General features: G+C 34.8%; 1 protein-coding gene across 3 annotated transcripts; it reads right to left on the reverse strand.

Moving 5' to 3' along the window:
• Positions 1 to 956: 956 nt before the first annotated feature.
• Positions 957 to 16288, reverse strand: LOC130729754 (phytyl ester synthase 2, chloroplastic-like). 3 transcript variants are annotated; one of them, XM_057581589.1, is made up of 16 exons: positions 15506 to 15638; positions 13898 to 13951; positions 9795 to 10049; positions 8717 to 8768; positions 8485 to 8540; positions 8070 to 8228; positions 7338 to 7442; positions 5552 to 5658; positions 5099 to 5220; positions 4501 to 4609; positions 4222 to 4352; positions 3633 to 4002; positions 2535 to 2648; positions 1799 to 1884; positions 1544 to 1653; positions 957 to 1182 (listed from the first exon to the last, which is right to left on the reverse strand). In XM_057581589.1, exons 3-16 carry the CDS (start codon positions 9859 to 9861, stop codon positions 992 to 994), a joined length of 1779 nt encoding a protein of 592 aa, XP_057437572.1. In that variant the 5' UTR covers positions 9862 to 10049; positions 13898 to 13951; positions 15506 to 15638; the 3' UTR covers positions 957 to 991. The 3 variants fall into 3 exon arrangements, with proteins under 3 accessions (XP_057437572.1, XP_057437573.1, XP_057437571.1); XM_057581590.1 differs by lacking the exon at positions 13898 to 13951 and having other exon boundaries at positions 15506 to 15641; XM_057581588.1 differs by lacking the exons at positions 9795 to 10049; positions 13898 to 13951 and having other exon boundaries at positions 15506 to 16288.
• Positions 16289 to 16426: the final 138 nt, after the last annotated feature.

Raw genomic sequence — 16426 nt, forward strand, 5'->3', positions numbered from 1 at the left:
AGAAAATCCCAATGGCCTTCGCTGATATCAGAGTCATAATTATGGTAAAAGATGCTGGAGAAATAGTAGAAAATGGGCAAGACTTTGCCTTTGATTTTCGCTGTTTTCTTTACTTATGACACCTGATTTGATTAAGTGTTGGATTTTCTTGTAGCTCACCAATCTCATAGTCCTCCTCAACAGCCTCCCAAAGATCACCTACATCAAGAATAACCTCCATTCTAAATGTCCATAGGTGATAATTCTCACCCTAAAAAACTGGCAATGAGAAGGAGTTATCCAATTGCATTTTGATATCTCTATGCATGTATTTGGGTGTTTGGAGGAATTTTTAACCTCCCTAGGTCCCTAAAAAAATAAGCTATGATAGTGAAACCAATTGTTGGACCTAAAGGAGAATTTAGAAGGCAGTAACATATAGGTGAAACTCATACTATTTCATTCATACTAACATCCCTTAAATACAAGAAAATCATAACAGGAAAGTGATAACAGTTCTATTTTGGCAAAAAAAAATTATTAATATGAAAATAAGTAAATACTCATAAAAACTGTAACAACTCATAACTCTCCACTATTGCCACTGAGAATGCTCATAATAGTTGTAATAAACTAATGACGATGATGATTAACAAGATGGATCAAGAGAATGAAATTGGCTTCTCTGACCTTCCCATAAACGACAACATTGAGATGTCTGATGGAATTATGAAAGCTTTGCTTCATTTGTGTCCTACATGACACATGAGTGCTTCAGTCGATGTTAGCTAATGCTAGTTAACAATGAGTCTGATTTAACAGACAGAATAATCTTGGATCACAAAAACAATTTTGGCTTTTAAGAACTAGTATGATCGACTATTAATATTTTAAAAACTAAAATGACTACTAACTTGAATATATAGAACTTATGGATGCATTAGAAAATTACCATTTCTTTGTGCTGAATAATCAAATTTCTAGAAAATGACCATTTCTTTGTGCTGAATAATCAAATTTCAAATGTTGGAACCTCAGACGCAAAACCATTCGTGGCCCTGTATAACAGCCGTGACAGTATACTTCTGTAGGGATCGCTTTCGCGTTTATCCTTTAAATAAGCAATACATCTCTCAACCTCAGATTTCACTTCTAAGTATAATTCTTGGCATTTTTCCTTGTCCCTAAGTTCCTGTTTCCTTCCTGTCAAACAATATATCAGTAAACTTTAAGTTATGGATTGATGGAATAAAATCGAATGGAATAAAACAGAACAGAGAGAAATATAATGGAGCATAATGGATTGCGATGGAACTAAATAAATCCACTGTTTAGATATTTTATGATGGGATGAAACAATTTTACCACTCCATTGATGGTAAATAATTGAATGTGATGGAATAGATTCCATCATCTTCCATTTCATCTCATCCCATCCTCATTTAGCAAAACAAAACAGAGGAACATAATAACACTTCTTTCCCTTCCATCACATTTCACCCCTCCCATCATTTTTACCATCACATTTCATGGCTCTGAACTGTGAAATAAGCATTGGGCATACCTTCTGTTTCAAATGGTTTTCCAAAATAATAGTAGAACCGGCCCGGAACTTTAGGCCTAATTACAGGCAAATGAATTTGCTGATTTGCCACCTCACCACTAGCTTCAGTCCTGGATGTCAGAATATAGAGATAAAAAATAATGCATATGTATATATAACCTATACAACACATGGAAAAGAAGTAAAATCAAAATGTGAATTATAAAATTTAGGCTTCAGAGTTTGGTATGAATCAACAAAAGCAAATTCAGATACCTCAACTGCGCAGCCTCATTTGTAAGACTTTCTATTTCAGACCTAAAGTAAGGAATCTTCACCAAGTCATCATAATCAATAACTACCTGAAAAGATCAATGTGATATGGTGAGTTATGAATTATGATATTTAAATACAGGTTCATGACATCCACAGATCATCAGAAAATGAAATTTCATAGATGAACAATTCCATACATCAAGAGTGTTTTCTGTCAGAGCCGTAGCTAATATCTTAACGTCCTTAGTCATAAGTCATAACTCATAAGTTCTAAATATTCAGGACAACTCAATAATGAAAAACAGGCTAACATATGTGGTCCTGCTAATTGCAATTTGCAAAGCCTTCCTAAATTGCCCACACTCTAATGCATACACACAAGCACAAAGTGACTAAGCTTATTTTTTATCTGATATAAATGTTAAAAGAAAATTCTAATAATGTGCTATGACATCATTTGAATACCTTGAGTTGACTATGCTGACAACTACCTGAAAAGTCAGAATATTTCAATGATGCAATAACACATGATTGGATGACAGTATAAATAAGTGTTATACTAAAACCAAACCAAAATTAAATCCTAAAGTTCACAGATAAAAGTTTGTAAGTATGAAGATCTGGTAGCATTATGCTTTCCATAAAAATTGTGTCGCTTTAGCTTCTATAAAAACCTTTTTAAGCCAGAATAACTTTGTGAAGGAAAAGAATTGGCTCAGTAAAGACCAAAACTTACTTGGCCAAGATCATCTTCTCCAACTGTACCAAATGGTACAATTTTGGCTCCAAATCTAGCTGCCATCCTGACAAATTCGGATTGTTCAGGCCAGAATAACTTGTATTCTTCACCCTGAAATTATAATCAGGGATAAGATTTTCAAAGAGCCTGGTATATTTCAGAGCATAGGTATAGAGACAGAGACACAGGGAATAACCAAGCATAACAATTCCAATATTAAATGAGAGAATGATGCAATATGGAAACCGTTTGCTTTCATTTTCCAATGCCGACCATTTTTTGAAACCAGAAAGATGCCCCAACATCTTATATGTCTACCTGCACTCGGTGTTCCACTCCAGACCTCTTTGTATTCATAGGCCAGATGCATTAGAGACCAAACAATAGACAAGAAAATGGGGCATTGATTTGTAGAGCTGTCAAAATGAGTTGGAGCCTGTGAGCCAGGTTGCACTTTACCTAACTCACCAAAAAGTGAGTCATGTTTGCTCGGCATTCACGAAATTGGATGTCAAGCATTTTTTACAACAAATCTAAAAAAGATCAGCATGATAATTTTGATGTACTACATAAATTCTCAGTCAAACAATCTTGTTCGACAGCATATGAAAGACCTACGGCATTTATAGTGATATTTCTTTTTTATTTTACCCTATATTAAAGATACTGACAAGTTTTATGTTTGCTTCCAAAGGTCTAACACAACCCTCCTCCTTTAACCGAGCTTGGGACCAGCTATGGAAGCATAGGCAAAGTTTAAAATGTCTTAGCCCGGGTCCGAACCAAGGACCTCTAGTGTGTGAGTCTACCACGATAACAAACTATACCACCCAGACGAGCTCAATGGCGTAGTGTGATCCATATAGCCGCCTTACTTAATGGGATAAGGCTGTTTTTGCTGTTGTTTTTATCTTCTCCCTCAAATTAAATAACCGATTGCAACCCATATAAGTTTCACATGCTGTTTCTGAAATTCTTAACCCAGATGATGACATTCTGGTCAGTGACCTTAAAAGGATTCAAATGAGCAAATTCAAAATTTCATGAGAAAGATGAAACTCACTTGCAATAGAGTGTTTACTTATTGGGATTTACCTTCCTATGAAAAGCCTCACGCACCCCTCCAGGATATAATAGGACATGAGACTTGGTAGATAAAAGCTTGAAGAGGGTAGTTCCTGCTACAGGAAAAGCACCCATGACTCTCATTGAGTCAAAAGAAGATGGATCTGGCAGCTTACCATTTTTCCTTCTCTCAAAAAACAAGGGATGTGCCACGCCTCGAACAAGGATATTTCTTTCGGTAAAGATTCGAGAAATCAAGGGAGCTAAATCCAATCCCAGCAACATGTGGTACCCAACAAACAAAACAGGCCCCTCTGAAGGAATTCCAGCAAGGCCTTTGACAATGGTTCCATCCTCCAAAGTTGAAAGCATTACAGCACTTGTAACATCGTTAATCAAACTGGAATCATCAGAAATGAAAGGTTGCAAAGTTAAAAATAGTTTGATTATACTACAACTCAATCAATCATAATGAACAAAGATAAATTGACAGATATATAGACATGAAGACATCAACTTATCATGCAACTAGTCATCGTAAGCTGTAGGTTGAGCTCATATTAACTCTCGGGTTTTGTATGAATGGGTTACATAATCAAAGTTATCCTGTTATATGTACCTGTATGCTTCAATTGTTTTTTTGGCTTCATCAGGTGTTGGCGGTATAAAGTCTGATACATAGTCATGATACTTGCCACGGCGGTAGTAAGAAGTGCCCTTGATAATCGTTACCAGGTCAACACTACCTTCCTGCAAGCAGTGAACAGATCGAACACAAGGATCTATTAGAAGTTCCAACGTAATAACCTTTCTCCTATCAGATGAGGAGGATCATGATGTTGAAAATAGACACATGGATATGCATTATGCCGAAAAATTGAAATGGAGAAACTAATACCAGGAATAGGAAATGACCACTGTTATCAAATTTACGAAGCTTGCAACTAGGCAGTAACTGAAATAGTCTTTCACCTTCCTCTTGACTGGGTAGTAACTGATCATTTCCACTAAAAGGACAAATAACAAAGCTTAGTTTCATTTGCACAAAGAATCATACACTTCTAAAGGAAAATCTGCAGTTTATATGTGATATTAGGTGGGATTAATTTACAATCCAACCCATAAATTTAATATTCAAATGAAGTTAATGCACAAATTAGATAAAAAGGAACTCCCATTAGAAATGGAAAATCTCACTAGGTTCATCATGTTGTAATCTTGTTATCAGATGATATTGGAAAATTTAACTCGTAGTTATTTTTAAGTAACTGGGTAACAGGTCATGATACTCTCCTGTAAACAGAATACTCACAATGAGGATTAACTAGAAATGTAGCAATTTCAGAAAAGCTCCGGTTGTTTCCATTATGAGGGTCATGGTTTAGAAGTTAAAAAAAATTGGTTGTTAGCACACTCTCTATTTTCATTTTTGTTAAAGCAGTTCTTCTAAGTGGACAAGATGAGAAGTACGATGTATGATGTCAAGGAGCATGAACCTGCAAAGTATCAAAGTCTGAGCTTTTACTGCATAAAGACGTGCTTGGGCATAGCCAGAAGCTGTCTTCAGCATCTTTAGTTTCCACAGAAGTGTTTCTTTTGGTAATATGTCAGCAAGAACCTGAGAATACAATCAAAATTAGATTTTAAATATTGAAAGTAAATGAAGGGATAGCTTAAGCTGAGCACCAACAAGCCAGAGTAAAGAGTCTGCAGTCATGTCCATTCATGCTCTCCAGCATATTCCATTCATACGAAGTTTGTTAAATAAAGAAAAGAAAATAAGCTATCCCATTTTGAATTTAGATATCTTCTGGAATATGATTTATGCATTGTCATTAATACTCATAAGAAATGCTTCCCATATTCAAAGCATAAAGAAAAAGTCAGATACTGCTTCTTTCAATTGGAATTTCTTCATGTTTTGAACCAAAACAGTAACTGAACCTTACATGAAGAGATGATGATAGGGTAGTAAAATCTTCAACTATCTCTCTAGCTGTACTTTGTATAGGAAGTCCTTTCACCACATTATCCAACACCATCCTCAGAGGGTCACCTAATGTAACAAGAAAAGTTGAAGGCATAAATAGAGAAAGGTACCATTGTCTTTGGTAAAAGATAAAGACGGAACATAGGTTTTTAATCTATGATAAATGAACTTCACCTGAAACTTATTAAGCGTTAAAGGAAATGTTAGTATAAAATTCAGCATAAAAACTGGATTCATGAATATGCAATTTAATATTTGCAAAAGTAAGAAATCCAAGGAAATGTAGTTTAACTACTCGCAAACATTGTATAATGAATCGAATGCAGTTAGGGAAAAATGACAAAAAGAATCAAAAACAAACACCAGCAAAGGCACGCAACATTTATATGGGGAAGAAAATTATATCCACATGACCACAACAACCTCATAAGACATAAACCATAGTCCATAAATGCCATGAAAGCAGGGATACATCGGAATAATATGAAATTATATGTGAATCCAGTCATTGACATTTCTCACTAACATAATGCAGTATATGCCTATATTTGAAGAATCGAAAATTGAAACAACTAGAAACCTACAATTGCCTAAGCTAAAGTTGCTCATTACTGAGACAAGTGTCTAGTAGTAATACAAATATTGAGAAGTCCCACATTGACTAGAGAATGGCCAATATAGCACTTATACATGGAAAGGAAATCATCACCTCTCAAGCTTGCTTTTGGGGTGGAGTTAGGCCTCCCACGTTCTAATTATAAACAACTAAAAGTGGAGCCTTTCCAGCACCAGGCCATGACTTATGTGTTTCAAGAGCAGTCCCTTTTCAATACCAGTTACCATTTATCAGAATTAGGTAAGGGACCTATTGTGAATAATCTTTAGTTAATATATCTGCGAACTAATATCCCAAAAGAACATATTTTGTGGCTATCAATCCACTACCCCAATTTTCCCATAGTAAAGTGTCTGTCTATCTCAATGCCTTTTGTTTGATTATACTGAATCAAATTATAAGCAAAGGTAATGGTTTGATTGTGGTCACACAATGGTTTCGTAGGAATTACATACTCTTTCCAAGTGCACCAAAATGTCTAATATGATTTTCATCCATAACAACTCACAAACTCTTTATGACATAATTTGAAACTCATCCTCTGCACTTGATCAAGTAATAATGTTTTATGTCTTACTCCTCCATTTTACTAGATCCCCCCCCCCCCCGAACATCTATACAATGACCAAATATTGATTTTCTATATATAATCGAATCTGCATAATATACATGTGTTCACTTTCATAGAAAAAAAAATCAACTTTTATAAACAGCAATCTTTTCCAAATGTGGTTTTAAGATATTGTAGAATTTGGTCCATGACCTGGATACTACTAAGGTTGATTTATAGCAGTAGTGTTTCTTAAATTTGAAGCTCTCCTCTCAACTTCAATGAAAAAAGGTTTTAGGTATTATTTTCCCAAAATACAATTGTACTCAGGAATTTGTATTATATAGTCCTGTATGCACTTGCTTATAATAGATCTAAATTACAGGAAACAAATCTTCCTGAAGGATATAAAAAAAGTTACAAAGGGAAGGGAAATAAAAGGAATAATCTGTCTTTAAATTGACAATCTACAAAATATGAAGAGATCCTAAGATGGACATTAGAGCCACACAAACCTGATATGGATCTTGAGAAAAAAGCTTACATAAAAAGGTAACCTTCAAAGCAAGATAAACAAACCTTCTGTCAAACTGAGAATGTTAGGCAGGCCAGGAGAGAGTGGGACAGGAAAAGCTTCCAATAATGGTGTAAGAAGTTGCAATTGTGACCTGCTGAATGAAGTAGCTGCCAAATTTGGCGGCGAAGATAAGATCAGATATTTGTGCATCTTTAACTAATGTTCTATTACAGAAAATAAACTTGAATACTGTTTATGAACTTTCACTCAAAACTCAAGCTAAGGAACACATGTTCACTACACCATTGTCAATGAATGTCAACATTCTGAAAGCATTAACCCCCAACATATTCATAAGCCATATCTGATATCAGACTTGCCATGCCAAATCTTCATCATTGGGGAACATGAGAAGGATGACACGGTTAACACCAACATGATCTAAACTCTGAACTCCCAAGTCAAGGCCAAGCCAATTATGTGCTACATTTTAATTTGTACTCAGTGTTTGACACTTTGACTTATTTCTTCAACATTGACTTGCATCCACTTACTCACATATAGATGACTCCAACACTCACAGCTCTCCTTTATCAGAAGTCAGAACACTGATTGTCAAATTTTACAGATTGGTGTATACATACAACAGCCAATACTGCACTATAGCTATTGCAGATTCTCTGATTTTCAACTCTCATTTTCTGTCAGGTTTATGGTTCTTAATTGTCTAAATTTAACTATCTTGAACAATAAAATCATAGAGAATACGTCTTATCTACATTACTAAAAATTACCTGGGTTCGCCAAAATTAGTGCAAGATCAATGTCAGGGTTAAGGGCTGCAACAGCCAATGCAAGGCATCCTCCCAAAGATTCTCCAACAAGATATATGGGTCTATTTGGCGAACGTTGGTTTTCTGACTTAACAGTCCTCTCAACTAATTTTACAAGGTCTGCAACAGGGAAACATACGGCGCACCAATGAAAAACAACATCAGTTTTCTGAAAATGTAAGGAAGACAAACTATTGATCCCATGTTCTGATGTTCAACACAATAAATTTATTTTAACCATTTTATATCATTTTTCTGAAGATGCATATCTAGAAGTGGAGCAAAAACAAACAACATGAGCTAATGCTTAGTATCAGGTAGTTCAATATGAGCACTAAATATAATGAGATACAGGCCTACATGGAAAGGGAAGAACCTGTAAATGGTGTCCGATCTGCAACTGGAATATGCAAGCACCATATATCAAAAATCCTTCATTCAAATAAAGATAAGAGAGTATTTTTTACATGTAACTTGGTAATTATATAATACTGACATCCAGTTCATAGAAACATTTGCTACAAATTCAGCTAGCCGACTAGAAGGTACATTCCTAAAATAACAATTATGTGACAACACTTAGGCCTCAACAATTTATGAACACTAACCTTCCCAGTTTCTGATGATGTAAAATAAGTCCAAGTCCGACGCCATCAATCCCTGTAAAATTTGGAATGCAAGTAATGTATACAAAATCAATTTATGAGTTACCCTGTTGCTTTATACAAAGACAAAGAACAGATATTCAATAATTCTTAATTTCTTATTATTCATGTACTCCAGAGGCAAATGGTTTAGAAGCTAAACTTCAGCAGTATACTAGATTAAGTGTGTTTGGTTTTTAATTCATACATTCTATGAGATATTTTCAACGGAAAAACACTAGTTCCAAGGGAGCAAACATGAAAGTAAGTAAGAAACTCTTCACTTCTGTTAGCTTGAATGTGCTTTCAAGTTAATCTCAACTTGAATCCAAACACACCCTAAGATAATAAAACAATTCAACTGGAGCTTGAGCTTAAGTATAGTCTATAGAGTAGAAAGCACATAGATATAAAGACTTTAAAAAGCTTTGCAACATTTTCTTTAGATTAAAGCTGCTGTTATTTCACCAATGGGTGGTTAATTTAAGCAAGGTTTCAAATTGCGGTCCCTCAACCGCAAGTTAAAGGATTTTCGGCTACCCACATCAACCTGCATTTGTTCGCAATTTGTAACGCGACCGCAACCGCAACAGCATAAAACTCTAGGTTCAAGTTGTCATGTTTGATTGTCTCTCAAGTTCAACTCTTGTATATGGAAAAAACCAACTAGAAAAATTAGCTCAATTAGACTATGGATGTTCTCGGCTCGATCAGAATTGTGTAAGTGTAGATACTTGTGTTTCTTTCATAAGGTTTAAATGGGATTTGAGTGTCAAGATTTCAAACTTCACTTATTTTTTACCATACTAGTAATGTTATATGTTTTTAGTCTAGCCAACTGGTGTGGCGTAGTAGTTCAACACTTTCATTCCTTGAACAAGTAGTTGGAGGTTTGAATCTAAACTCTTGTGTATGGAAAAAAACTCATTGGCTAGCTCCTACGGCTTAATGGTTCGTCTAACGTTTTCGTCGAAATTGCTCCATTGAAGACCCCATGGAGAAAGCATTTTAGGGAGTTTCGTGGTGTTGGAAAGGTACTTACGGAGATTGGCGTGGCATTCCGATGATGAGGAGTGATGGATTAAGGGTATTGTTTGTTGCATGTTCATCGGAAGCTTCCGCTGCCAGTGACCACCGTCGCGGCATGGAGGGTGTTGGACGGCGCTTCCCCAACCGCACACACTACCCACCCACGCAGCTCCCCTTCTTCACCGTCCCATCATCCATGCCACTTCACTATTAGTCTGGCACAAGTGCTGCAACATTGCTTCATAATTTCGTTTTTGCTGTTATGCCCCTGTGTGAACGGTGAAAGGAGTTATGTCATCGTGTGAACCGTAAACGGAATCAATAAAGTTTTGTTCACGCTAAAATTTAAAACATACATATTCAATGATGAATGGTTGTTAGTTGTTTTGCTTAAAGACTATTCAAGATGGCCTCATATTGCTACATAAGATTTAAGTAACTCAATCAGAATTCTCTCCAATCACAGTGACTTATTTTAATTTTGGTTGGGTCTCATTATATCTCGTATATTTATATTATTTTAAGGTTATGACACTATTCAAATTAATGAATAAAAGAGAAAATATAAATGGAATGGGCGAGCTTCTCACAAGCTTATGCCTGCCCAAGCGTTAGAAAGAGAAACGACTAAGGCTCTAAATAAGGCAAGGCGACCATCATGGCAGCGAACAGACGCTCGCCCGATAAATGGACCTGGGCCAATCTTATCTTATTTACGTTGGGATGTGTGCCTCATTTGTGAGGTAGAATCTTCTAGATAAGGACACCATCCACTATAAAAGGGGGTCCATCATTGTACTAGACACTTTTTTTATCATTAATGAGAGAATTTCTTTATTTTACATCCTCTATCATTTTATGCTCTTCTAGGGCTTACTAGAATATTATTTTATTCCCTCAAGTAGGCCTTAGTACGGAACAATAAATTTTTAGTCAAAAAGGAAGAAGAAAGAGAATAAGCAACAGTTGGTTAAGTTTAAGCAACCAAACTGTCATGAGAGAGAAAGAGAGAGAAATGTGATTCATATAATAGGAATCTAAGGGGAAGGTAAAAAAAATGGAAAAAAGTGAGTAAAATGAGTTGAAAGATAAAATGAGGTTTGAATAAGTCTAAAATCAAAGTGAATACAAGGGCCATCTTCTAGTTATGAAGTTTAACAAGTTTGGTTAGTGTTATTAAAAAAAAACTCATGCTCTTCCTCCTATATACATTTGATGGAGGGATAGACGGAGAGAGATAATTGAGAGAATGATTAATGATATGATAGAAAGAGAAAAGAGAGATAAAAAGAGAAATTAGGTAAAAAAAAATGAAAGAGAAAGTGAGTTGTGAACATATCATAACTCTGGTGTTATATATAAAATGACATACGACTAGTTTGGATTGAGAGCTAAATAAAGTAAAGGTTAAATTGAATTTCTGGTCTCTCACTTTACACGAAATCTCTAAATTTTATAAATCACAATTATGATCTCACATGTAATTGTTATTGACAATTTTGCTCCAACCGTCTATATTCTGCAAAAAAAAAAAACTAACATATTTTATGATGTATCAAATTTGTAATGTGTTAGAGTGAGTTGGAGAATCTGGATCCTCTCCCTCCTATCTCCCTACGACATCCAACCAGCAACTTTTAAACCATTAATTTGGATATCAAGTGGTTGAGATTGATTCAAATCAAAACTTAATTTATTTTTAAATATTACAATAGTTGGACCCTCCAGGAGTCGGAGAAGATCTTGGTCCATGAGTTAGATATGGTAATGTTGACTTTGATTCTTCCTTACCCTGAACAATTTCTCCACCTTCATCCCATTCATCATCATCTTCCAAACATCTTCGTATTCTCCATCTTCACCTTCATTTTCTCATCATCCTCATATAAGCCAAGTGAAGCAAATTCAAATTCTTCCTCCCAAAAATTACTACACGAAACAAAACTCCTCCAACCCAAATCAAAATCATCCCACAAACTTGATCCCCTTCAATATTTTCCTTTTTTTGTGTGAGCGAAAGCTCGAGGTTTTTGGTCCCGACAGTGGTGGTTATGGTGGATCGACACTTAAGGTTGGTTGTGACGATAGTGTGAATCTAATGATGCGAGATCGTGGGATTTTCTTAGAGTTGAAAGTTGGTCTCAGTTGATTTTTTTTTGTGGGTTTCAAGGTTGTTTATTCTTGTGGGTACTTGAGTTATTTACTCTTTTGGGTTATGGATTGTATTCTGCTTGAAGTTGTAGGTGGTTTTATATGAAGATAGGAAGGGATAAGGGAGGACTTGGCTTTAGGATGGATTGCTTAATTATCCTTTTGGGGTTCTGATAAAGCTTCGAGTTTTGTGTTTCTGACTTTTCCTCTCTCACTGATTATATATGGATCTAAAATTGGAGATTGAAGAAGGTTGGGAGAGGGGGGTGGGTTGTGGATTTGTTGTTGTTTTTTATTCCTTATAGAAGATAACGAAGATGGTAAAGATGAAGATGAAGGCGATGAAGCTAATGATGAAGATGTTCCGAGTTTGGGGATATGGAGTCAATGAATGCAACATCACTATCCAACTCACATGAACACATTAAAATTTTGACACATCTTATAAAAAAACGTGAGTTTTTTGAAATAATATAGATAGCAGAGCCAAAACTGCAAACAATAATAAACGTGGAGGACCATAACTGTGATTTATAAAGTTTTTAGACTCTGTTTGCACATTCGCGTAAAGTTAATGACAAAAAATGCAATTAACCCTAAAATGAAAGCACTTTGAATTGATTCAGATCTCTTATAATTCTGAAGTAATTTTTGGGTGAGCACGAAACCAACACTTGTCCCTGAGGGTTAGCTCAAGTGGTAAGAGCTAAGGGACATAAGGGTTGGGGAGGGGAAGATCCAGGGTTCGAATCCTGAAAGGGAATTTTGAAGGGATTTTCTAACTTACTAACAACTAATCACTAACATTTGCCTATAAAAAAACGAAACCAACACTTATTTTCTAAGCACGACCAATATTAAAATTACACATAATTAAATTAAAAATTAAACAAAGCAACGTGCAAATAGAAAACACACGTCACTTTCGTCTTCTTCGCTTTTTCTCAAGAAAAAAATATTTCACACTTAAATTCTACCACACTTTGTGACATAAAATAATAAGAGAGAAAATAAATGATATAATAAATAATGTGAAAATGTGATATGAAAAAACATAAAAAGAAAAAGAAAAAATATTGAAATTGAGATGTAAAAAAAGCTTGACATGAATGATGAATGTATCATGACTTTTTTTCTTCTCGGGCCACACCCACATGCGAGATTCATTCACCTTTTGGGTGAGCCCCCTCTCTCTCTCACCTTTCCCCTCCTTATCTCCTCTTTGCGATACCTACCAGTCTACCACCACCCAACCTCACCATCACCAAAAATCCCAAAACCACAAGTTTATTCATTGCGTTCCCAAGGATATGTTTCCATTGGATGTGAGACAACCTGTTTAGCCTGGACAGCATGAAATTAAAGGGAGGGAATTGGTGCTGGGAGGATGCCAAAGCTAAGGAATTAATATTGTGGTCACGGATTGTTAATATAAGAGATTATCTCGGATTGTTTAGCTGTGCTGGCATGTCGTATTCTTTTACTGTGTTTTCTTGTTTAGAACTAAATAAAAATCTACATAAAGTAGCTCACACTTTAGCTTCGTCTTAATTTCTTTAGCTGCTGAGTTTTTAGAATAAAGTTTTTCATTGACACTCTAAAATGATCTACACTTTATGAAGATAGGAAGAAAAAAAAGAAAAAAAGAGAAATGTATGATAAGTAATGTAATAGAAAAAGCACCAAAAAAATAAAAATAATGTAATAGAAAAGAAGAGAGATAAAAATATGAAATGCCTTAAATGAGATTTGAAGAAAAAGATATGTATAAATTAATTATAACCCAAAGTTTTCATAGGGAATGTGGAATGTTCCCTATCAAGTAGGGGAGGCAAATGTTATGGATTTGACTCTTCAATAATCTATTTTAGTATTGGATTCAAAATAAAAATTCATGCAAGAGAGAAAAATTTAAATTTAATCAAAATGAAAAAAACATGCAATTATTAATGAGATTGGACGTACCTCAATGTCAAAGAGTTCTATAAACATGAAATTAAAGGTTCAATTGCATAGACCCTGTTTGAGAAAACAACTTAATTAAGTGTTTATGGTCATAAGCGTTTATTCATAAGTTATTTAAAAAAAATATGAATTAGTTTCTCAAACGAGGCCTTTTCCCCCTTAGTTTAGCTTATACTTTTAAAATTTTCTCCATCTAATTTTTATATGTATAAAATTATTAAATCTTACTTAGTGTCAGATATTTTAGGATTTACGATGCATTTAATATACGATGCAAGTAAATATTTGAAAAAAACACGGTGAAACTTTGTTAAATTTTGAATGATTTTGGAGGAAATGAGATTAAGGTTTAAAGAGGTGAAAAATCATGTACCAAAAAAAAAGTGAACAATCGCGATTTTCTAAATTCTGATTGAAATTAAAAATTTTGTTTAGCGAGTTTTGATGAGAATAACGTCCACAATGATAAATTGATTCAATTTTGAAGATTTTTCTTTAAAAAATGGAGATTATGAGAGCTTAAGTAGAATAATAATAGGAGGATTTGATTTGTAACAATAGGGATTAAATCCGCTTAGAAAATTCTTAGGGGACAAAGATCACCTATAGTCAGTTTTAAGAAAAAAAAAAACACCTATAGTAAAAAAAAATTGAAATACCTATAGTTAAAATTAAAGAGACTAATCCATCAAAAAAATAATTAAAGAGACTAAAATTGTAATTAAGCCAAAATTAAACTTTCAATGTAAATAACTATTAATATTATAAATTTAATTTATAATCATCTAAGATTTTTTTCCATAAATTGACTATAAACCAATGACAACACTGTAGTGTAAATGAATTTTACGTAAACAACTAATTAGATTTGGAAATTTAGTATACCTTTTTATCTAATTAGTCAACGTAATGATGCAAAGTTTTGACCCAGCAATCCAATTGAGACAAAAAGAGAGATATAGATTATGACAAGATAAAAGATAGGAAATAAAAGAGAGGAAGGAAAAAAAAGGATGGTTTTTTCATTTCTCTTTATAGGGTGATTAGGAGATTCTGTATTTTTGTGGACGTTTGAGAATTTTTTCTTTTATTATTCCTTTTATTCTTTTCTTTAGGGTCTCCTCCCTCTGTATCAATATATTTGAATTTAAAAAAATAATGATTTAGTTTTCAAAAATTGAATTACGGAAGTCAATAATTGTGTAACTCAATGTTTAGCTAAGTTTTCTTTGTATCATGATGATGTTGGTTGGCCCTATCATTGTTTTTCATGTTTAATGTATGCGTGGTTTTATTGAGGTTTTTTTTTGGAGGTTTTATTGTAGTGCACGACTACATTACTGTACTCATGTTAAGAAGTGTTTCTCAATATTATATATAATTATACTTAAAAAAGTCGGACGTACTGTCGATAATTTTTTAAGACTAATTTCATTTTACCGTAAATAAAGAAATGAAAAGAAAAAAAGTAATGACGAAAATTTATTAAATTTAAATTTTAAACAAAATTTAACATATATAATTGAATAATTTTGCCTAATAAGTAAATAAACGAAAACTTTTAACATATTGATTTTTTTGTTAATTAAAACAGTAAGAATGACTGACCTGGCAAGAAGAGCAGCAGAGGCGAGTTGTCCAGCCGCGAACCACACTCCAACGGCGAAAACCACCGCGGTGGCCCACCGTCCGGTTTGATCAACTCCTTCGCTTGCTCAAAGTAATCCTTCCAACCGCTCCGCCGCTGCTTCACCTTCTCCGTCTCCTCTTCCTCCATCCCCTCCCAACGGTTTTTCTCACTCTGTGCCGCACCGCTGCTTCTTTCTTCTCGTTTCATCTCCGCCGGACTTCCTTTCTCCGCCATCGCTGAGACACGGTCGACAGACACAGCGAAGCGTGGATTCGTGCTTTGGAATAGGACCGACTTCAATTTCCCGGCAGATGACGATGGCTCCCGGCGGAAGAGCAGGGAGGAATTAGCGCCGGTTAAGAGACAGGCTCCGGCGGCGGCCATGGCGTAGCAGGTGGTGGTGGCTGTAGGAGATTTGAATCAGAAAAGCGTTACAACAGGAGGTGTTGGGGCTGCATGTACTCTAGTGTATATCTGTGTGCGTGACGGGAGGAGGTGTTGGAGATTTGAAAATGCTTATAGGACGACGGGGACGGGAATTGGGGCTGCATGTACTCTAGTGTATATCTGTGTGCGTGACGACGTGTCTTTTGGTTTGTTCTTTTTCACACAAAAATAATTTACTAAATATCTTTTCAGTCACGTGGTGTTTTGGTTTGAGTCCCTTGTGTTTTTTTTTTTTTTTTTTTTTAAAGCACAGCTCAATTTATATTAGATGAATGGTTAGGTGAATGGTTCATAACACAAACAAAGTGAGCAAAATCTTCTTCTCTATTACATAAGAAAGCCTAAAATCAAATTGTTTTTGTGCATCCACATGTTAAAACTATTGAGACACAGAACTTAATAAACACTTGCAAAAATTGCAAGATAAACCCCAAGTAATATCAACTAGGATT

This window comes from Lotus japonicus, chromosome 1 (assembly GCF_012489685.1).
Source record: "Lotus japonicus ecotype B-129 chromosome 1, LjGifu_v1.2".
Lineage (NCBI taxonomy): Eukaryota > Viridiplantae > Streptophyta > Magnoliopsida > Fabales > Fabaceae > Lotus > Lotus japonicus.

Bases quoted from the DNA above. Each gene is read 5' to 3' on its own strand.
- LOC130729754 (XM_057581588.1), bottom strand. From the start codon at position 15,911: ATGGCCGCCGCCGGAGCCTGTCTCTTAACCGGCGCTAATTCCTCCCTG. The intron at 5,659-7,337 runs GTTTGTTTATCT...TTGTTACATTAG, and splicing joins CATTCTCAGTTTGACAGAAG to GTGACCCTCTGAGGATGGTG. The intron at 5,221-5,551 runs GTAAGGTTCAGT...TTGTATTCTCAG, and splicing joins CCCTATCATCATCTCTTCAT to GTTCTTGCTGACATATTACC.